This window comes from Sceloporus occidentalis, unplaced genomic scaffold (genome assembly GCF_023333645.1).
Source record: "Sceloporus occidentalis isolate IW3139 unplaced genomic scaffold, rSceOcc1.0.p SCAF_113, whole genome shotgun sequence".
Taxonomy (NCBI): domain Eukaryota; kingdom Metazoa; phylum Chordata; class Lepidosauria; order Squamata; family Phrynosomatidae; genus Sceloporus; species Sceloporus occidentalis.
Genome location: NW_028317093.1, coordinates 436462 through 459575, shown reverse-complemented (window position 1 = coordinate 459575; position 23114 = coordinate 436462). Strand labels below are relative to the sequence as shown.

The 23114-nt window shown below is 39.7% G+C and overlaps 1 protein-coding gene across 1 annotated transcript; it reads left to right on the top strand.

The window, feature by feature from the left end:
- Nucleotides 1-3360: 3360 nt before the first annotated feature.
- LOC149282512 (serum paraoxonase/arylesterase 2-like) lies at nt 3361-19471 on the top strand. The gene is made up of 9 exons (XM_089498099.1): nt 3361-3434; nt 5716-5786; nt 8166-8221; nt 8559-8727; nt 16448-16574; nt 17105-17305; nt 17687-17768; nt 18529-18657; nt 19310-19471. Exons 1-9 carry the CDS (start codon nt 3361-3363, stop codon nt 19469-19471), a joined length of 1071 nt encoding a protein of 356 aa, XP_089354225.1.
- Nucleotides 19472-23114: the final 3643 nt, after the last annotated feature.

Here is a 23114-nt window from a genome sequence, read left to right as displayed (position 1 = left end):
GGTCGATACTGGAGGTGTGCATAATTAGAGTGGATCTGTCCCTCTTCCAAATCTTTTTACAATTCTATAGACTAAATAAACTTGACTCCATCATAAGGTAAATAAAAAATAAATAAAAAAAATGAAAAAAGCCTAAATATGTATCGACCTTGCAAAAATATGAAGAAGTATTCTTTATGCCTGTATAGATGAGTCTTACCATCTCATGTTTGTGCTAAACTCTAGAATCTTTAATTGCTTTGAAAATAAAATTAATATTACATATGTGATGTCTCCAGTTATGTCAGGCACTACCCTGTCATTCCAATCTGCTTTTGTCAGTAGCTGTGTAATGTCTAGTTTGAACTCTTAGAGTGCCAACCGTGCTTGAGATATGTGGTTTGGAAACAGGGTCTAGACAGATAACCAACTATCATACATGGCTGCTTAGGCCATTTTGCAAAGACTAGGACAGATGAGAATTGGGCTGACAGCTGGGGTCTCTTGGTGGTGTATGTTGGGCAAATGCCTACATTGTCCATTGTAGTAGCAAGTTATACTGATTGAGAATGATCATCAGGGTCACGCAAAAGCACGGTACTTGTTTCACTAAGGTCCATTGTTACAATATTCATAGGAAAATAGAAAGTGATGTCAATCTCTGTCCAATCTGGCCTTATGTTATTTCGAGCTTGGTCTCATGCCTATCCCATACTTGCTTAAACATCTTCACTGTGATTATTTGATCACATCCTATGGAGAAGTTGATTGTTTTCCTGTATTCTTTTTTGTTTTTTCATATGTTTGGTCGTGTATAGGAGAGTTTAGCTTCACATTATAATACACAGGATTTCTCATCTGTCCTATTGTCTGCAGAACGTCAGGTGTATTTACTCTACAACCCATGTGGAATACTGTATTGAAACCTACAAATGCTGAATTAATTTGCAATGGGTTCAGGTCAGAAGGCAGACTTCCTGTGAACTATCATCTCGTCTTGCGCTTCATGGAATTCACAGATGTTTGTGACAGCTACTGTCAACCTCTGGAGGGTTTACACAGACAAAAAACTATGAGAATGATATGTAACATACATACAAATCACAATTATTGAATATAGCCGTGGACATCCTATACTTTGTTTTAATACTGTTCTCATCAGACTGTAAGAAGGAGACTTGATTTGCCCTCCTCAAAAAACAGTACGGAAGAATCATGAACAAAGAAAATATGTCTCCATCTTTAGTAACATGAAGTAATTTCAGATTGTATCTTTGTCATATAGGTTGTGCGTGTATCTGTTAAAGTTGTGTTTCCCTATGAAATGTATTTTAAAAGATATTTCTATTGGTCTGTCTGAATTATGCATATGATTATATATCACTACCACAAGCCCTTACCATAGGGCTAATAAACCAGGCTGCTTAAAATGATAATGATGATGTGTGGGGTTGCCAAATATCATTACGGCAAGCTTCCTGGTATGATTTATGTACAGAGCAAATTATTTGCATAAGGGGAGCACGTTTACAAAACAAGAGCAACATTTTCCAAGCGCATGAACTCGAACAGCCAAGACATACAGTATGTTTCTGCTATCATGCCTTTTCGTGGAGAATTAGGTATCTTTCTAGGTACAGTGGGCAAAGTCCCTTTTACTGCGACACAGGGTCTCCAAAGAGACGCAAATGAGAAGCTTTATAGATTGCCCTGTATTGTCCCTGCTCGGTGTCATAGCTGTTTTTTTGCTAACTTTTTTCATTCTAGAGGAAATATTTTCATCACCACTTCAGACCAAGTCCACCCCCTCCTCACTATCTACCCCCTCTCCCCCCCTTCTGACTATCTACCCCCCCCCATTTGTACCTTGCAGAAGTCCTGCGGTGGAAGCGCAAGGCCTCCGTCTCCCTGCTCTGCTGCGGTGCGCGCTACTTCACTGCTGATCGCGGGTATATGAGGTCATATTCTGGCGCTCAGCATGAAATTCTGGCACCGCGACCAAGCTAGAGGCCTCACAGAGGAGACTGAGGGGTGCCGAGTGGTGGCTGAAAACTTATTCCTGAGCAACCGTTTGCGCCCCTCTCTCTCCTTCACGTTAATCACTGCTGCACAAAAAAAAAAGATGGTGTTTCAACTGGCGAGATGTAGTGAGGCCATGGCCCCCTCTGCCCCCCCTGCCGATGCCATTTTCCATAAGACCATCTGTGATGTTTTTATAACTATATTTGAGTAATGAAAACCCTACTTGTTTAGTTTTATTAAGTTTCTGCTTAACTACTACTAGAAAAAATCAAATTTGCTTGTTTTGGGCTGATATTTGGGGTGCTATATCTTTAAATTTCTACAGTAAAAATGCACCATATTTTCACAAAAAAAATAATGGTGGGTGTGTGTGAGATATTTGCAGTGTAACTGTATTGGTCCAATGGGGGGATCTTTTTAACCCCATGTAGAATATTGAAAAATGCCAGTTGCTGTCTACTAGGCTGATATTTGGGGAGCTATAGCTTTAAATTTCCACAGTAAAAATGCACCATATTCTCAGAAAAAATAGAGGCGGATGTGTTTGAGATATTTTCAGTGTAACTGTATTGGTCTAATGGGGGATTTTTTTTTTAACCCCATGTAGAATGTAGAATGTTGACAAATCCCATTTGCTATGTATTGGGCTGATATTTGGGGTGCTATAGCTTTAAATTTCCACAGTACAAAATGCACCATATTGTAAGATATTATATGGGGGGGGGGTGAGATATGTGCAGTGTAAATATATTCATCCAATGGTGGAATTTTGTAATATATGCAGAAATGCTAGAAAATGTAATTTGCTGGATATGAGCGGATATTTACCTTTAATGTTTTTAATAAACGTATGCCATTTTGTAGGGAGATATATTTGTGTAAACTCTGCATAATCCACTCAGAATTGTAACATTATATGATTGTTATCACGTTTGCAGGTCTAATGCACCTTTTGCTAATCTAAAGAAAAAGCGTCTGCTGGCATGATTTGAAAGTGTCCGATAGCTTGACTCCAGTTTATATTGAAGGTGGGGTCCTTACAATTGACTCTTACAGCAAAAAGACATTTTCCTCAGTGAGTTAATATCCCTTTTTATGTATTACAATATCTCACTGGCCCTTGCAGCAGCTGACTGACTTTGGACACTGTTGCTAAATTTGCTGTTTACACTTATTCCCAAGTGCTGCTCATTGCATGTGTACAAAGTTTAGATGCTGTATTCAGATCTGTACAGAGCAAGCAATTCACTTGTTGAAATATCCATTCTCTGCCAGCAGCAGGATCCGCCCCATAAGCTATCACTGCTGACTTTGCAGCAAAGACTGGAGCAGGCAGGAAAGCTTACTTACACTGCAAACATGGGAAAACTGCTCAAAATAACCCTAGTTGGGATTATTTTAGCCTTTGTAGCAGAAAGGATAGTGAATCTAGGGTAAGTGACTCTTTAAATGCAAAGGCTGATTATTTGTGTGACACTTTAGATACTTTTAAGACTCTACTAGTGCTTGTATACAATATACTTACGATGTGGTGGGGCATTTATCTACCCTGCACATTGATTGCGTCTGATCAGGGTGGAGGAGAAAAGGGGGTTCTGTAACATTTAGTGTGATACTTGTGATCACTGTATGATCTAAGGAAAGTCAAATAACTTTTTCACTGTGGCTAGTGGGTGTCTGGTGGTAAGGCTGAGAAATGAATTGGTTAATGAAACCTGATAAGTGCTGAAGCAAAGTAGATTCTTTAAATTCTTGAGGTGCATTTATGTTTATTTGTATGGCAGAAAAGGGATGTAGACCTTTTACGAGAGAAGCTTTGCAAGTGATTTGTTTTGCAGGACAGTAGACTAGACAGAGCTGTGTTGTTAATATAGATATTGTGGCATCTGTGGTGAATTTGAAGTTGAACTCATTATTGTTGTTTAGGACAGTATAGGACTGCTTTTCTTCTATGTGCAGAGACAGATGGGTTACAGGCTGTGTGGGATATTAGGCAGGGTTGTTTACACCCTGTGTGGGTTGGCATCTCTCCTGTGTTTTGGCACTGACTGCACACATAAGGTGTTTGATTGTATTGTTCTTGTCCAGATTAAATACTTAATTCAAACATTCACAAGTTGGGTTGGAAAAAGTCTGTGAACCCTTAAGCTTATTATTTTAACAAAAGCTAATTGGAGTCAGGAGTTAGCAAATCTGGAGTCCAATCAATGAAACAGGATTGGAGGTGTGTTTTAGAGCTACTTTGACATGAAACACACAAACCATTTGAGTTTGCTATCCTTGAAGAATGATTACAAAAAAAAAATCCTACTTTTGGAGTGTCCCAATCAGAGCCCAGATTTTAACCTATTAGAGATGCTGTGGAATGAATGCAAAAGAGCCATTCACATCAGACATCCTAGGAATATGGTTGAGCACAAGCAGTTCTGTAAGAAAGAATTGTCTAAAATTCCTTCTGGATGTTATGTAGGTCTGGCCCACAGCTACTGGAAGCGCTTTGAGGATGTTGCTGCCAAATGAGGTTTGACCAGTTATTAAATCTAAGGGTTAAATTACTTTTTCCACCAGCACTGTGAATGTTTTTAATTGGAATGTTTAATAAAGACATGAACTATTATTTATCATTGCTGCAATATATACAGTCATGTGAAAAAAGAAAGGAGACCCTCTTTGAATTCTATGATTTTACATATCGGGGCATAATAACAATCATCTGTTCCATAGAAGGCCAAAAAATTAGGATCATACAAATTTAGATGAACTACAACACATGACAAATTACACCTTGTCATGATCTATTCGACAAAAATAAAGCCAAAATGGAGAAGCCATGTGTGAAAAACTAAGTACACCTTATGATTCAATAGCTTGTAGAACCACCTTTAGCAGCAATAACTTGAAGTAATCGTGTCTGAATTTTGGCCCACTTTTAATCACTAGTTGCTTCAGTTCATTGAGGTTTGCAGGCATTTGTACATCTCTCCTGTCACAGCATTTCAATCGAGTTTGGATTTTGACTGGGCCGTTGCAACCCCTTGATTCTTTTTCACCCATTCTGTTTTAGATTTGCTGATGTGCTTGGGATAATTTTCCTGTTCCATGGCCCAATTTTGACCATGCTGACTCTAGTATACTTTTATATACAGAGGAGTTCATAGTCGACACAAGGACTGCTGGGTTCCCAGGTACTGGTTTGGGCTGCTAAACAACCCCAAATCATCACCCCTCCACCAATGTGCTTGATAGTTGTTATGAGGTGTTTGTGCTAATATGCTGTGTTTGGTTTTTACCAATTGGGCGCTGTGCGTTTTGGCCAAACATCTCCACTTTGGTCTTGTCTGTCCGAAGGACATTGTTCCAGAATTCTTGTGGTTTGTTCAGATGCAAGATTATAAACATAAGCCATGCTGCCATGTTCTTTTTAGAGAGAAGAGGCTTTCTCCTGGCAACCCTTTCAAAGAAAACATAGTTGTTTAGCCTTTTTTTTTTTTACGTGAACTTTAACGTTTAGACCTTGGGGCGAATTTGTTGGGGCTTCCACCCTTGGGGAGATTGGCAACTGTCTTGAACATTTTCCACTTTTGAATAATATTTCTGTGTTGAATGATGGACTTTGTAGGTTATTCAGTGAGTGAAGATAGTTTGGCTGCTTACTTCTTGCACTTTGAACAATATGTAATAATCAGTTAACACATTTTTTATTTGTATTGACAGCTATCGAATGAACTATACACGGGAGGTGTTACCCAAAGACCTTCCCAATTGTAAGCTGTTAAAAGGAATTGGTATGTGCCTGAAAGTTTATTGCGATTATAATATACGATACATATTATTTGCTGTCATTGTGTACGTTACTACTGGGAGTAATGCATCAATTTTGTTTTCTCAAAGTATCTCATGTTAAGTCTGTCACTAAAACCTGTCACCTGTTTTTTTGCAGTGTTACAAGTTAACCTGGTTGTCTCATAAAACCATACAGGAAAGGGTCAGTTATGCTTGTAGTTATTTTTAAGGCATCTCAGTGACTCAGGGTTTGTTCAGTATTGACACATAACACTACAGGTTCATGGAGAGTTTTCCCCCTAGTAGCAGTTTACTGAACAGATATAAAAAAAAAAATGTGGTACAAACAGAGCTGTGTAGAATAGAACACTCTGCACAGTATAGTAATGTAAATAAAATTAATGACTTTTTCATAGTTTTAGACAATTTGTTGTATTCACAGAACAGTCCTTTTAAAGTTTTTGTATGCATATCCTAGGAAAAACAACCATATCCAGCTTGCCAAAGCAAAACGATTTGTGATTTTAATTTTTGTTGCTACTTGCACTTATCCTATAGGCCTTCTCAACTTTTTGGTAACATCAAATGTGAGACAAGGAAAGACTTAGTCAGCCAGGGAGTCTGGGTTATTCTTGGAGTTCCCTAGTTTGGTCCTTCAGGGTGTTTAAGAGAATGCCCCCCCTGAACCAGTGGAGAAGAGGGATATGACTGCCGGCCTATGCAGGAATGCTTTGTGTCCCTCTTATTCATTGGTCATGTTTACAACTTTGTATCAAGCAGTGGTGGCTCTTGCTTATTTCCTTTTCAACCAGGATCAGGCAGGGAGAAAAGCTGGAACTTTGCCACACTCCCGTCCGGAATGGATTGCTAGGAAAACTAATATTGGTGTTTTGGCAACAGCGGCAGTGGTGGCCCTCTTGGTGAATATGATGGTTGTATCTGCCTGATGTGCTTACTTGGTTAGCTGGCAGTGGTTTATTCCTCAACTCCTCTGCTGCATAACATGGATTCATATTCTGTTTAGTCACAACTGTGGTTTGTGGTCACTTTGCCAGTGCCTGAGAGGACTATATTGTATCTGCAACTACGGAAATTGCGAGAGACCAACCAGTGTGGGCTGAGGTACAATACTGGTTTGAAGCTCTCGGTGTACTCGTTGGGTGTAACTGCCTGATGTGCTAAATCAGCTGGCAGGTGGTTAATGTCCTCAAGTTGGTCTGGTGAATGTGTTCAAGTAAGCTGTGGCCAAGCCCTTGGTGTCTTATTGGGGAAGAGTAAAGTTATTTTACTATATCTGAATGGATGCTATAGGCCTAAGCAGTCAAATGCTCTCCACGAAGCTCATGCAACTATATATTTTTAGTGCCAACACTCCATATCATTCTGATAATGCCTTGCCCCATTAGAATTGGTGGTGGTAAATTAGACCCATCCATGCTCTGCCTTATCCTGTTGATGCCTCACGCCTGGAATACATTTGGGGACTCCTTTTTGAAGTGGAGGGAGGCTGCATATCCCCACATGAGGACTGAAGGTCCAGAAAAAGAAGATTTGAATCACCATCTACACATACATTGGGGTCCTAGGAGAACAAATTATATATATATGAAAAGCACTAAAATTGAGATAGTAAATAAATAGCCAGGGGGGGCAGACCTTATAAAAACTGTAATGGTCTACAGTAAATCCCTAAAAGTTTAAGGCATATAGGAAGCCATACAGAAGCTTTTGTGGGTTTATGGATTATTGTTTGGTAGCCCTGCTCCATTGTTACACAGTTATTATATGCCTTTTGTCAACTGCTACCACAAAACTATTGACCAAAACGTTCAGAAGTTTTTGAAATTAACTCAATTCTTTGACCTTCAGTTATCTAAGGGCACAACTCTGATTTGAGATAAGCAATCATCCAATGTGTTGTGCTTCAAGGTTCTGTTTAATGTGTATAGAGTACAAAGGCTACTAAATGGATAATTGTGAAATCTTTATGTTTTAATTGGCAGACATTGGTTATCTTTAAAGGTGAAATTCCACCAAAGTAGTATTGCGCTACTTTTCTAGTCCTACTTTTTAATATAATGTTTACTGTCTGGGTGTTAAGACTGAGTCATTCTATGGCGCTATAAGAAGTGAGGGTGTTTGGAAATTGTGCTAAAATAACAGAGATAGAACACATACAAATGGCTAAAATGCTCTTTATAATATGCAAAACAGGCCATTCTAGGAACAACTAGTGGCCCTGGCACTTTAAAGCCATCGTCCACCAAATTACTTACATGTGGCCGCCAAATTTATTAATGCAGCTGCACTTTTTTATACTCATGCAGCATATGTGTTTTATGATGTTGGCTATTTTAAAGTAATATGAAAACGCTTTACAGAGGCCGGGTCAGAAGATATTGACATTCTCCCCAACGGAGTTGCATTTCTTAGCTCTGTAAGTATTACTTTCTTATGAGTTCTGTTCTTGAGAAACAGATTGTATATTCTTAAAAAAAAAACCTCATGACTCTTGATAGACTTTATAAAAAAAAAAAATATGCTATGCTGTATACTATAGTATCTAATTCAAATAAACTAATAAAAATGCAACTCATTTGTTCACTATTCCCACAGACTGTAAACGTCAGCAGGTTCAAGAAGCCCTGAACATATTTTAACAAGTTAACACTGTCTTAATTTGCATTTTTATTTATACTGTTCCCACCTTATATATTTATTTATATATAATAAGGTTGCATCCATAGTTTTTAAGCTAATTTGTTTGTTATTAGGGTCTGAAATATCCTGGTTTGATAAGCTTTGCTCCTGAAAAACCTGGAGAAATATTTCTGTTGGACCTGAATGAAGAAAATGTACGACCAAGTTCATTGCGATTCAGCAGAGGGTTTGATATTTCCTCATTTAATCCTCATGGTATCAGCACTTATATTGATGAGAAAGGTAGGTGACCATTTGTTAACCAGTATTTGAGAGTAGACAGACCTGGGTGATTAGTTTTGATATCATAGTCACGGTAGATCTAATGTTACAAGTGTTGCTACTCAAATGGTTGCTGGTGGGCTAAATGCATCCTTAACATCTTAGCAGAAAATGGATGTTATTCTTCCATAAAACATTTTGTGACATTACAGATAGGATTTGGGGTAGGCTCTGCCACGCAACTGTAAAGTAAGCCTATCTTTTTAGCTCTACATGTGTTAGCAACTATGTTACACAAAACAATGCAGCCGTAATTCCAAAATGCTTTCTATATGTTTCACTTCACAAGAAAACACCTTTTATGACAAGATCAGCCCTTGTGGGAGAAGCTCACTGGAGTTGGTCCTTCATAATATACAGTAGACTTGGGCACCAGTGGGCTCTTCGTGTTCGTCTTCGTACTCGTCTTCGGAGGGAAAAAAAACTTTGTATTCCGCGAATATTCGCCCGTTCCCGTCTTCTTTTCGGGCGAATATTCGTGGACATTCTTCGTGCTCGTTTCATCTTCGTTTTCTCCCGGCTGCATAGCAGGGGTTAATACAGGGTTAAGAACACATCGCAGCAGCAGCAGATGCGTTTGCGCCGTGGAGGAACGTGTGTGCGACTCTATTAGTCGCCGGAAGGGGGCTGGTCTGGCATCAACGAGTGAATTGCAGAACTGCAGAATGCACCTCATTCGTTGATGGCAGGCGAGCCCCCTGCCGAAACGACCAATAGAGTTGCACAACGTACCGAGGTGTACTGTACACAAAATGACCTTGACAAATGCTCCAAGGAACTTGGCCTCCTTTTTATCATACGCAGTCACACATCCATAGATGTTTAATAAAAGAATAGGGATTATTTTACATTTTTAAATTGATTTTGGACCACTTGTAATACATGCCTAATATTTGCTACCTATTTACAATGGCATACTTTGCAACAACCCAACTTTTACTGGACAGGACTGGAAAAAGGCAGGACTGTCCACAAAAATGTTGGGTGTGTTGGCAGGTATGCGAATGGAAAAATGTTGGACAAGAACTAAAAAATAGCTTAGGGTTAATGTACGGTTATTTTTAAGATTATTAGCAGTGCACTGTTTTGGTTAAAGATGTATTATGTCTAAATTATAATTTCATTTTAATTTTAATGGGTTTATTTAATTTTATTTTAAAGTTATATTTATTTTTATTTAATGTTGTAGTGCTACCCTTCCCAGCTATACCTATGTGCACTAGCATACCTAGTTTAGCTAAATTTGATGGGACAGGAAAAAAGCAGGACTGTCCCTGAAAAAGTTGGGTCTGTTGGCAGGTATGTGGATGGAAAAATGTTATAGGGTGAAGTGTGAGTTATAGCGTTAATGCTAGTGAGTGTAGAAGTGAAGGCCAGGGCAAATAACAGGAGGAAAGGTCCTTGTGATTTGTGAATTGTACGTGTGTGTGTTATGTGTTATGTCACTGTGTTATATGTGTTATGTGTTATGTCATTGTGTTATGTGTTATTGTGTGTGTTATGTTTGGTTGGTTGGTTGTGTATCAGACGGAAAAAAATGAAATGGAAAAGGCGAATGAGTGGGCAATTGGCGACCCACTCACCTGTTTCACCCCAGGGCAAAGCATCCAAATAACTGTCAGTCCTAGATGTTTGGCAGCGGACTTCCAGAGCTCAGACACAAGGCCCTAGCGTAAGCTGGCTACTCCGGCGGAGGTAGCAGGCGCGGCTACACCGCAAACAGACGCAGCCAGGGGGGAGAAACTGCCCTTACCATTAGGGACATTTGAGGCTTGACACTAGCCAGGAAGGGAACTGGCAGAGAAGAGACGCTGGCACCACCACCAGCAGCAGCAGCATTGGGAAAAGCAAATGAGTGGGCAATTGATGACCCGCTCACTTGTTTCACCCCAGGGCAAAGCATCCAAACAACTGTCAGTCCATGGCGTTTGGCAGCGGACTTCCAGAACTCAGACACTAGGCCCTAGCGTAAATTGGCTACACCGGGGGAGGTAGCAGGCGTTGCTACACCGCAAACAGATGCAGCCAGGGGGAGAAACTACCTTGAACAAATTAACTTTCCAAGCTAAGAGCTGGGTAACCCAACTTGGGCAGATTGAATTTAAGAAAGGCAATCTGCTCCATCAGATGAGGTGCCATGCGTGAGCGCTGTGGACTCAGTATGTTTTCAGTCATAGAAAACACGCGCTCACTTTGAACAGTGGTTGGCGGACATGATAGAAGCTGCTGCGCAACCCATGAGAGTGCAGGCCACACACTCTTCTTTTCATCCCAGTAGCTAAGAGGATCAACATTAGGTGCAGAAGGAACTTCACAGAGGTAAAGTTTGACCATTTCAGCAGCACTACTCTCCTTTCTGCTGCTAGCTCTGTCAGATGGTCCAACTATACTCCCAAGTGCCTCTTCCCAAAACGCAGCTGCTCCACTCAGCTGTGTTGTGATGCTTGTGGCACTGCTGCTGATGCTGCTGCTAGGAGTAGCAGACCACATCATCTCTTCCTCCTCCTGCACCTCTCCCTCCTCGGACAGCATTCCCATTTTACGCTGCCAGTCACGCACCTTGTTGACCAATTGCTCCCGGTAGCTACTGAGAACATTGAATTTCAAAGCTAGCTTTCCCTTAATTCTTGGACCGCAAAGGCACGCTAGCATAATTTTGGGACTCTCTTCCATGCGTTTGCGAAGGTGTACTTTTAGCAGATCCTTCAGCTTCCTGACTATGGCTGCTATGTCAGGATGTAGAGTGCCACCTTGAACAGCCTCACAGTTTTCAAGGAACACATCCATCTTGCTGCCTAGATGGGAGAACACTGGGATTACCTGGGCCAGACTGGCAGTGTTTGAGTTTAAATTTTCAATGGCATCCCTGAATGGTTTAAGGACTGCCACCAGCTGGGCGATCACTGTCCAATCCTCCCTATTCAATGGAGAGGTAATCCCAATATTGTGCTCTGAGGCAAGATTATGGATTGCCTTCTGCTGCTCCAAAATCCTCTCCAGCATGTCTAACGTGGAGTTCCACCGTGTACTGACATCCTGACGTAGGCAGTGTACGGGAAGACCTGACCTCTCTTGCTCTTCCCTCAAAAGTTGGCTAGCCTTAACACTATGGTGAAAGTGCCCAGCGATCTTTCTGCAGCGGGACAGAACTACTGCTGCCACATTAGTTCCTTCTGACATTGCTGCCTTCACTACAAGATGGATGATGTGGGCTGCACAGCGCACACCAACAATATGACCATCTCGCAGCGCTTTCACCATATTGGCACCTCCGTCAGTTACCACAAAACCAACTTCAACATTGGTGCCCGCCTCTGCTCCCACCCAAAGGCTAAACATTTTCCTCATCGCATGCAGAATATTTTGGGAAGTGTGCTTTTCATCCATCACTTCTGCATGAAGAAGGAAAGATCGGTAGCCTGCTGCAGCAGCTTCCTTAGACACACCGGGCTGCCACCAGTGTGCTGTCAAAGAAAGAAAGGCATGCTGGCCGCTAGGTGCACTCCACAAATCTGTAGTGAAATGAACACACTGACCAGCAGCCTTGGAAAGCTCCTCTTTCACTGCTGAAACACAGGACCGATACAATGAGGGGACAATGTTCCTTCTGAAAGTGGAACGTGACGGAACTGTATATTGTGGAGCCATCAATTGTTTGAAAGGCCCCCCTTCAATCATAGAGAAGGATGCCCCTCCAACAGCAATGAACTGACCAATAAGTCGCGTTACTTTATTAGCCTGCTGTTTGGACATTGACCTTTTGGAGTGGAATGCCACAAATTGTTCCAGGGTGGGCTGGACATGCAGTGCTCCAACCTGCCTTGGTCTCTGGCTGCCAGCACTAGTTGCTGCTGCTGCTGCTGCTATTGGCTCAGAAGCAGCTGTTGGGGTTTTTCCACGGCCACCAGCTATGCTGCCTGCACTAAGTTTTACTTCTGCATCTTTCCCCAATAGCACAGCGTTGTGTTGAGTGCTGAGGTGATGCTTAATGCTAGCACTGATAAAATGGCCAGACACTTTCCTTCTGCTTATTAGCTTCCCACAATGTTTGCACTTTCCATAGCACCCTTCTTCAACATTTTCAAAGTGCTCCCAAATTGGGAGTGGTGGTTTTCCCTACGAACGAATGAGATCGCTTTGGTTTGGGACCCCTCTGAGTCTTGCTGCTAATTTGGCTCTGCTTGGTACCTTGCATGCTGCTTGTGGATGGGGAAGATGCTGCTTGTGGCAAAAGGCACTTCTTTTTACTCACTGGGCTAGTAGAAGTACTAGTTGTGCTACCCTTTAACTTTGAACGTGCTTTAGGCTTTCCGTAAAAAACCATAGAGCTTGTGGGCCTAGCCGCACTACTACTGCCTGCTTTTGGTGCCTTTCCTTTACTTGATGATCCTTCAAGCAATGCTTCCCCAAATGATAAGCGAGAGCTTGGCCTACTTGGCCGACTAGACTGACGCAAAGGCTGCATCTTAGAACTGGTGGTGGTGGTAGATGGAGCTTGTCCCTCCTTAGTCCCAAAAGGAGGATCCATTTCAAATTTTGTGTTGTGTGTGTAGTGTAGTGTTTAAATTAAAAAAATGAAAGACTTTGAATGTACACGGGCCTAAGAGCCTATCCTACTACCATGCTAAACCTAAAGCTATATTTCTTAGTATTCTAGTCTAACTCTAGGCAGACGCTCTCAAGCCCACTAAGCTAAAGTGAGGTTAAGTTATATATAATATTATATTATTAATAGAATATAGATTATGAATTAGAAAGAATTACTTATATATATTATAGATTATGAATTCGAATTTATTATATTAAGTTATATAATAAATATTAGAAGAATTACTTATATTATGGATTATAGATAGAAGAATATAGATTATGAATTAGAATTTAGAATTACTTATATTATAGATTATGAATTAGAATTTATATTGTTATATTTTATTTATAATATATTATAGATTAAGATTAAAGATTAGAATTATTTTAGTGCTACAGCTAGTAGCTTGAAGCTTTGCTTAGTACAGTTGTTGTCGTCACACAGTCAATCTTTCTTGAAAAGAAATTAGAAATAAAATGTCACAGCAAAACAGTTAGCTTCACTGCTTGCTGAAACACACAGCATTTATGCGGCTGCACTCACTAGCCCAACAAGTTCACTTCACTGATGGACTAAGGTGAGCAAAACACTAAGGGTACTTTTAATAAAATTAAAATAAAATGTAAAATAAATGAGAAAATATTTGCAAAACAGTTACCGTCACTGCTTGCTGATCAAAAAAGAACACAGCACTTATGCAGCTGCACTCACTAGCCCAACAAGTTCACTTCACTGATGGACTGAGGTGAGCAAAACAAATGAAATAAAATGAAATAATATTAATTAAGAAAAATTGACTTAGTCTCTTGCTGTTGCTAAAACAAAGCACAAACTATAGAGCTGCAGCACCAGTACTAATAAGATTAGCTGAACTATAAACTAGTAGTAATTATTAATTTTATTTATAGCTAATTTAATTAACTATTAAGATAATTATAGAATTATTGATATTACTGAATGATTTTAGATTAGACTCTAGTAGATGTCTTTAATGTCTACAGTACACTCTACACTAGTATACTATTACTAAGTAACTATAGTATATATAACTGACAAATATATATATAATTTTATAATGTATTTAATTATTAATACCGTATTGGCTTGAATATAGGCCGCACTTTTTTCCCCCACTTTAAGTCTTTAAAGTGGGGGTGCGGCCTATATTCAGGGTCTAGCGCGGTTAACGTCCGCACGATGCGTTTTACCTCTGCCCCCAAGACTTACCAGAGCAGACTCCCGGGTGTCTTTCGGGGCCGGCGGGGGACACCTACGCAATACGCGTATACAACTTCCGGTGCCGGCACATCCGCTGAGTCCCGGCACCGGAAGGTGTATACGCGTATTGCGTAGATGTCTGCTCTGGTAAGTCGGGGGGGGGGGGGCAGAGTGTCAGCATGTCTATTAAAAAAAATTTTCTTTAAAAAAGCACCAAACTTTTAGGGTGCGGCCTATACACGGGGGCGGCCTATATCCGAGCCAATACGGTATTACTGATTTTAGACACTAGTAGATGTCTTGAATGTCTACAGTACACTCTACACTAGTATACTATTCTATTACTATACTAACTATAGTATATATAACTGACAAATTTATATATAATTTTATATGTATTCAATCATTAATAATATATTCTATTAAATTATTTATAAATTCTATTATTTAATTTATTTAAGCAGGACAGGCAGTAGGCACTAGTGCCAGCCCAGGAAAAGGGCACCCCAGTGCCAGTGAGGCACTGGGTGCACTGTCAACTCAACAGCACTACACAGTTGATGACAGACAAATTAAATTAAAAAATGATTAAATTAATAAAATTATTATTAAATATTAATTCAGTAGAACTGAACACAGTACACTGTGAGAAATGGCAGGCTGAGGCTTACCAGTCTCACACAGAACAGAACAATCTCTCTGTAACGCTCGGATGCAGCACAGCAGTGTTGCCAAAGCAGTCACAGCGAAAAATGAATGGATCTCTCAGGCAAGCTCTGGTCTTATAAAGGCGGTTTCAGAAATTCCAAAAACAGCAGCACAGGCATTGGACGAGACCCTTAGCGTGACGTCACAAGAGTGAGCTGATTGGAGAGACGAGGATCAGCTCACTCCTGTTTGAAATTTTGGCGGCTGCGCGGCAAATACGAAGACGATCATGAAGAATCTTTGATTCTTCGTGGTTGTGAGTCTTCGTCTTTTCCTACGTTTTGCCGGCACTGTATTCTCTTCGGCGTGTCTTCGGCACGAACAAAAAAACAACATCTTCGTGCTCGTTTACATGTTCGCCCGAAGACGAATGCGCAAGTCTAATATACAGTGATATCTTGTATTTGAATTGTTAACCTGTAGCAGAAGCATTATTAAACACTCATCTACAGACGCCAGACAAGCCAGAAGGCTTGTTTTTCCCTCAGAAATCTCATGGTGCTGCCACAACCACAAGGGATTCTGGGTAGGCACATGCAAATAAGGTCAACAATTATCACCTTTTGCCTCTATATCCACTTTATACATGGATCCCTTGAAAGTCATTGCCGGCTGTACAGGACAGCCTTTAGACAAAACTCGTGAAGCGGTGCAATAGCCAGATCACCACTCATGACAGCTGTTTCATCCTTCATGGGACTCATCAGCATGAGGATGTGATACTGGCTTAATAGTTGAGGCTTGGGGTAACCAAGAAATACCATTACATAGGTTATGGTGGGTAAAGGTGATGGAAAACCCTTCCAATGCTTCTGCTACCCCCTAAATTTTAGTGGAAGGGTTTTCCATTACCTCTACCCACCATTTCTTGGCCATCTATTTTGACTCCAATTTATTTATTGGTAAACATATTTAAAAAGGCATTGCAATAATGGAAATCCACCACATAGCTACAGCTGATGACCCCAATTGCCCTTGTAATTGTCAGAATGTAAGTAGACCGGGAAGATCTATAAGACTAACATAGAGTACCTGTAGATGGACATTTTGTTCATTCATGGAACTTTGTGTGATACATTGGCACAAAGCGTACAGCCTATTTTTTCATCATGAAACAGTCGTATTTTCTATGTTGTGATTTTGTTCTATGTTATGTCTCGTTAGATGACACAGTCTACCTCTTTGTGGTCAATCATCCAAATTCCAAATCCACTGTTGAGATTTTTAAATTTGATGAGGAGGAAAATGTTCTTATACACCTGAAAACAATCAAACATGATCTGCTACAAAGGTAATAACAATCATATGCAGTGACAGCCTACATCAGAAACATTTTGTGCTATTTTACAGTGTACATTTGTATTTTATTTTTTATGGAAAGCTTTTATAAATACAATGTGGAGTTGTCAATGTGGTCAGGAATGTCTCTAATGTTGACATTTAGGAAATGTTTAGATGTCCCTCTATCATTATGATTCAAGTTTCACTCAATATTCAGTGCTCTAAAGTGGCTCTAGAGACAGCCCGGGATCTGGCATTAATAAATACACTAACCGTACAGATAAGGCAAACCATATATAAATATTCATTCAAGTATTTTGCTATCTTTTATTTATGTTTTTTTCACTCCTGTGATTGTAAAATGACGGGACTCCTCTGTGATGTAATTATGAGGTATTTCCTGAGGCAAGCATTTGGTCCTATGGTTTGGACCTAGGTCATACATCGTGGAGCCTGTTACTAAAATGGTTAATCAGTCTGCCTTATGAAATATTGCAGTTGCGTAATCTTGACCTACGTTAAATCTTCTCTTCCTTGCAGTGTTAATGACATTGTAGCCGTGGGACCTGAAAACTTTTATGCCACCAATGATCATTACTTTACTGATTTCACCATGAGAATGGTGGCATGGTTTCTGGGATTATCTTGGACAAATGTGGTTTACTACAGCCCGAGTGAAGTAAAAGAAGTAGCTTCTGGAATGTATATGGCAAATGGAATTACCATGTCAACCGATAAAAAGTAACGTATAGCTATAAACACTTGTGACAAGATGTTGACAGAATGGCAGCTTTTGAAAGCAAACATATTTTCAGGGCGAGTAAGCAGGAACATCTATAAGGCCAGGGTTTTTTGGTGGAATATTTGTGTGAACATAAAACAAGAATCTTGGAACCATAGAAGGCACCTTTGGAGATGCCCTTGGGCAGGGATAAGCAGGGCTCCTAACCCAGGCCCCACACATCGGGCACCCTGCAAAATCACTGCTTCATGCTCCCTCCTGCTCTTGGTCTCTTCATAAGCTTTTATCCTTCGACCTCCCCACATGCTGGTAATTCTCACTGTGTAGATCATCACATTGTAGTCCAAATATCTGATTATGCCATTTATGTTTTCCTAAAGGTATATTTATGTAGCCGATTGTCTTGGTCGGACCATTAATGTCTTTGAAAAACAGGCAAACTGGTTGCTCTCGACAGTAAAGGTGAGGTGCCTTAGATTACTGTTGAATTTCAATTGTTCTTGATAATTCATAGTTAATTGCGATGCTGTTATTATTATTGTTTAGGTATTATGAATAGAGAGCAACATTCTCTATGCTAAATAACCATGCCTGGGACCTTTCTAAATGAGCTGATCCTGAGACTCTTGAAGTATTATCCCTTTAATATCCCATCACGAAGATTCAATGTAGTGACTCACCGAATGTGTTAACCTAATGACTCTGATACCGGTCCTCGTGGGAACATTGACTTGTCATTACACTTAATTGAGTTACCAGTGGATTCAATCAGGGATATCAACCATAACATAATGGTAGCAAAAGCACCAATTGGGACTCTTATATATGATCATAACAGTGTAGAACAAGGAGTCAGTTCCAGACTGTGTGACTCTGAGGATCTGCCGTTTGGCCCTCATTGAGCCTGGAGCTCAATCCTACGGGGTCACGCAGCACTTTCATCTACTTTAGGCTCCCCTTTTTGTTCCTGGACACCTGTAGCAATGTTGTCAAGTATGACAAGGAAGAGTGGAAAAGTTCCTGAAAATCGGAAAACTGAGTCAGTTGGGATATTCCATCAAACAGTTATGTACCCATTGGGTACGGCAAAAAAGAGAATTACTGAATATTGCCTAAATATGGTTTATTTAGATATCAGGAGATATAATAAACAATACCCAAAATACAAAAATAGCCATCACTTGTTTCAGAGGAGATGATATTCCTTTTTTTCTTATTTTAGGTTTTGCAGTTAGATACACTTTTGGACAATCTGTTTGTTGACCCAAACACAGGAGACATTTGGACAGGAGCACATCCAAATGGAAAGAAACTCTTCTTTTACAATTCTGAAGATCTCCCTGGATCAGAGGTTAGTTTTTAAATTTTCCCTATAGAAAAACCAAAATACATAGTATGCCACAATCTCATTAGTTACTTTCTAGCCTGTGTTTTGTGTCTCCTCCTGCTTCCAGAGCTAAATAAGTGGATCTGGAATTCACTTAATAAAGTTTTAGATTTAAATTAATAATTGTATGTAGCCACAATGATCCAAGGGAAGATGAAGCCTTTAACTGATGTGAAACATTTTCTTTTCAACAAAGAAAAAGTCACGTAAACTTTTGTGATCTTAGAGGTCTATGAAAACCTAAATTAATCATTGCAGGAATAATTCTCACATAAGCTTGATTAATGTTGATTAATGCCCTTAATGCGACTCCAGGTGAAGAACCGGTCATTTGAGATTGGTTGATCCCTACACTGATCCCCTTCTGTATGCTTTCTCTTTATCTGCTTTCTGTCTTCCATCTGGCAACATTTATGGACATCTGTCCATGCATAGGCACTGGGGGCACGCTGGGTTGTACTTATATTTCTATGGAAATATAAATTCATGGCTCTTAAGGTAGAGCAATAACTTTGCTAGTAACACTTGAATAAATTACTTTCAAAGAACCTTCACTCTCCAAAATGTACATAAGAAGTCAGTTACAATTTTTTTTTTTTTTTTTTTTTTTTTTTAGGTTGTCCGGGTGCAGAACATACATTCTGACCATCCTATAGTGACCCAAGTGTATGTCAACAATGGTTCTTTGATCCAAGGCTCTTCTTGTGCTGTAATCTACGACGGGAGGCTTTTTGTAGGCACGGTGTTTCACAAAGCGTTGTACTGTAACCTGGAGTAATCACACACATTGTGTGAAACGTTTAAAAGCGTCCCAGAGACATCAGAAACACAGTAGCAACACAAGAGTTGCATAAATGTCTACCACCTTTTTAAAATCATCTGTTTGATAGCTACCAGAATGATAAATTGACAAAAGAAAGTGTTGTACTTGTGTAAGAGTTTTGTTCCTGCAGTATATTAAAATGAGTCACAATATAGTGCAAACATTTTCCCTAACCTCATTCTTTGAATTATTCTTCCCCACGTTCACACCTGTTGGGAGGCCAGATCTTGACTTTAGGTCTTATGGATAGTGAATAGCTTTCCAGACTAGATGACGTCTGAGAGTTGATTAGTGTGGGAGGAGGGCTATCTGTGTGTAGGGGTAGGGTAGCACCTGACTGCCTTCAGTGGTTTTAGACTTGGAGGGAAGGGGAAGGAGGATGGCCAAACGAAGGTCCCCTGTCCAGAGAAAGAAGAAACTCACCTGAACCCTTGGAAATGCATATGGGGGATTCTTGCATTTGCAAGGGTGGCACCACATACATTTAAAGGGAGCTCTCAGCTGTGAAATTCACTAAAGTGCATATGATGGCAGGAGTATGCTGTCTTCTAAATCGTGTACTTTATAGTTCTGTATACTAAATAAACATATTGTGTTTGGTGTACAATAAGGCAACCAACCAAAGTTGGTTTGAAATAAGAAAATGCCTTCATAAAAAAGATTCTTTATGCCTGTATAGATTTAGATGTTATAATTGAATAATAATTTTAACATTTCATGTTTGTTCTAAATTCTACAATCCTTAGTTGTTTTGCAGATTATATTGATATTACACGTGACGTATCTGGTTAAAGCATGTTGTACACCTTACTGACATACTGAATTATGTTTGTCAGTAGCTGTATGATGGCTAATTTTAGGAAATGTAGACTTTGGAATTCCAACCACTTGGCATGAGATACGTGGATGAGAAAATGTATCTAGACAGCTAACCAATTATCATGTATGACTGCCTGGGCCAACTTCTCTAGCAACTGATTTGACAGCCATGGTCTATTGATGGTGGGCGCTGGGCAAATGCCAATTGCAGTAGCAATTTTTCTGATTGCGAATGATTATCAGAATCATGCAAAAGTATAATTTATTGTTTTGCCAAGGTTCATTGTCACAATATTCATTCTCATGTTTTATCTCATCCTATGGAAGAATTAACAGTTTCCCTGTATTCTTTTTGCAGCACCTGCGTTGAATACTGCAGCTATAGTATTGCAAACAACGAATGCTGCATTAATTTGTACCAATGAGTACCCTCTATTTGTGAACTATGATCTCAGTGATGTACAATAGCAACAGCAATGCTAAAGGGGGCAAATCCCTTGATAGTTTACAATCACAAAAATAAACTGTGAGAATGATGCATAATAGACTTGGGCATTGAGATTGGTACAAATTTTAAAAAAATTTGCCAATTTAATTAATTCATACGAATGTCCAAAAACGAGGAGAGACCCAACGGAACAAATGAAAACAAAATCTCAGAATTCTCTTTTGAATCTTATTTTCTGCACTCACTCTCTGTTACTCTATGTTACCCTCTGTCACACTCTCTTAATGTCTCCCTACCCTCTTTTTTTCTTTCTTCCTGATTTCTGTGTCTGTCTTCTTCTTTATTCTTCAGTGATCTGCTTCTCCCAATGATCCTTTGCGTAACCCTGGCCTCCAGGAGCACTTGTGCATCAAGGTGGAGCCTTGGCACGCAGCAGTGGGACAACCTCTCCCCTGTGATGCGGAAGTGCTCCAGGAGGTTCAGAATAACGCATATGGATCAGTGGAGAAAGAGAGGTTTCAGCTTTTACATTTGTAATTTCACATTGTATTTTTGTCTTAGAATATGAATGGTTGCATGTTTATTAGAGTTATAGTGTTTCTTTTTGCTAATTTCTTCATGAAATGTATAAAAACATGGCTTCTATGTGAAATGTTGGTGGCATTTTAAGGCTGTGTCGGTTTCACTGTTGTGTCAGAAAGTACACATCTGTGTTGGTATGTATGTTTTCTTCATCAATGTAATAATGAAACATGAAGGGTGGTATGTAATTCTTAGAAGGACATATATTTTTAAAATGGCTTTACTTAGTTTGACTTAATAAAATGAATAAAATGAATTATAGTTTGTGATTTATGGAACAGTTAGAACTGTCCATTTAGGGGGCCTGGGGAGAGAAGAAACTTTTGCCATTGCTGACATCTGTTCGTACAAATCTGCTTCATCAAGCTGTGAAGGATCTCACAAGGTTGTGCCATCATTTGTATCTTCCATCAATCAGAGCAGTGTTTTCGACATTGATGAATTCACAAATCTCTTTAACAAGCACTTACTGACAACTTTGCGTGAGGCCCCTGCCAATTAGGTTTTTGGGTCTTATAAAGGTTTTTTTTCTGGGGGGGGGGGCTAGGAGGTTTCTGGGACGTGGTCAAAGGGATATAGACAAAAAAAGAAGACAATGTGTATGAAAAGGTGGTTTACAGACGGTGAAAGGCTACTTGAGAGGCATGTAAAAGACTGGTGAGATGGGTAAATGTGGAGAGCTGGTAGAGAGGGTTAAAGCCCAATCTGTGCAGATGAGTTTAAAAAAAGCTGGAGAGGAACAAGAGGACCAGCAAGAAAACAATATAAAATACATGTGGTGTCCCATCAGGCATTGAAAGTCACAGGTTGGGGAGAAAGCTTGAAAGCTACAGCCGCCATGAAAAAGATAGTTGAGTATTTTTTGATGTTTAGGCTCCAGGTAGTAGGAATTTGTGGATGAAATGTCATTATTTTTAGAAACATCTGGTTGTAGTTGAGCTGGCTTTGGACAACTGCTGAAACATATGCTCAAGTTTCCCTTATTAACAACTGACCTATGGGAAAGGTTTCTTTTTAATATTCCAATACTCATTTCTCATTATTAATCATGAGAAGTGGTGATGTTTTCTAGCGCCGTAACAAAAAATGCCGAAGCACTAACTTTGTTGGCTCAAGAGGGGGCAGGCTCATTTCCAGACATTGGTACGAATTAACAAAATTCACAAATTTCATTAAAATACAATTTCTTACGAATCCAAATGCATGTCTAATTGTCTATTATCTATTTTAGACAAGTCCATAAAAGTTAAGTTTTTATACTTTTCTCGTTTAAAATTATTTTTACTTTGTTGTACATAGCTTTGGTTTATAGGGACTTAATACCCCAATCTTGCTCTTCTTCCTCTTCTTTAAGGTGGTGCTTGTTTTAAATCCTTGGGGAGAAAACTACTAGTGCTAGCCCTAGATTCCTAAATTTTGAGCCACTGAAATAATCTCTTCCCGCCTCATACTGAGCCTTCTGCTAAGAAGCAAATTACACCATAGCGCGCCCAAGGCTTCTGTCTGCTTGTGCTTAATCCTGTGCAGAATGAACTAGAAATACTTTATTTTCCTCAGTGGGTAGCACCATACACCATAGGACCTCTGTTAATTGGATTATCAAAAGTCTTATCAGCAAAACAAATTGGCACTAGTTGAACTCATATTCCTACTTTCTCCAAGGGTTGACATTGTTAAAGGACAATGTCTTAATACCTCTTTTTTATGTGGCTCAGTGTTGGTGTTTTGCTGCTGTTGTTTGACATGAAG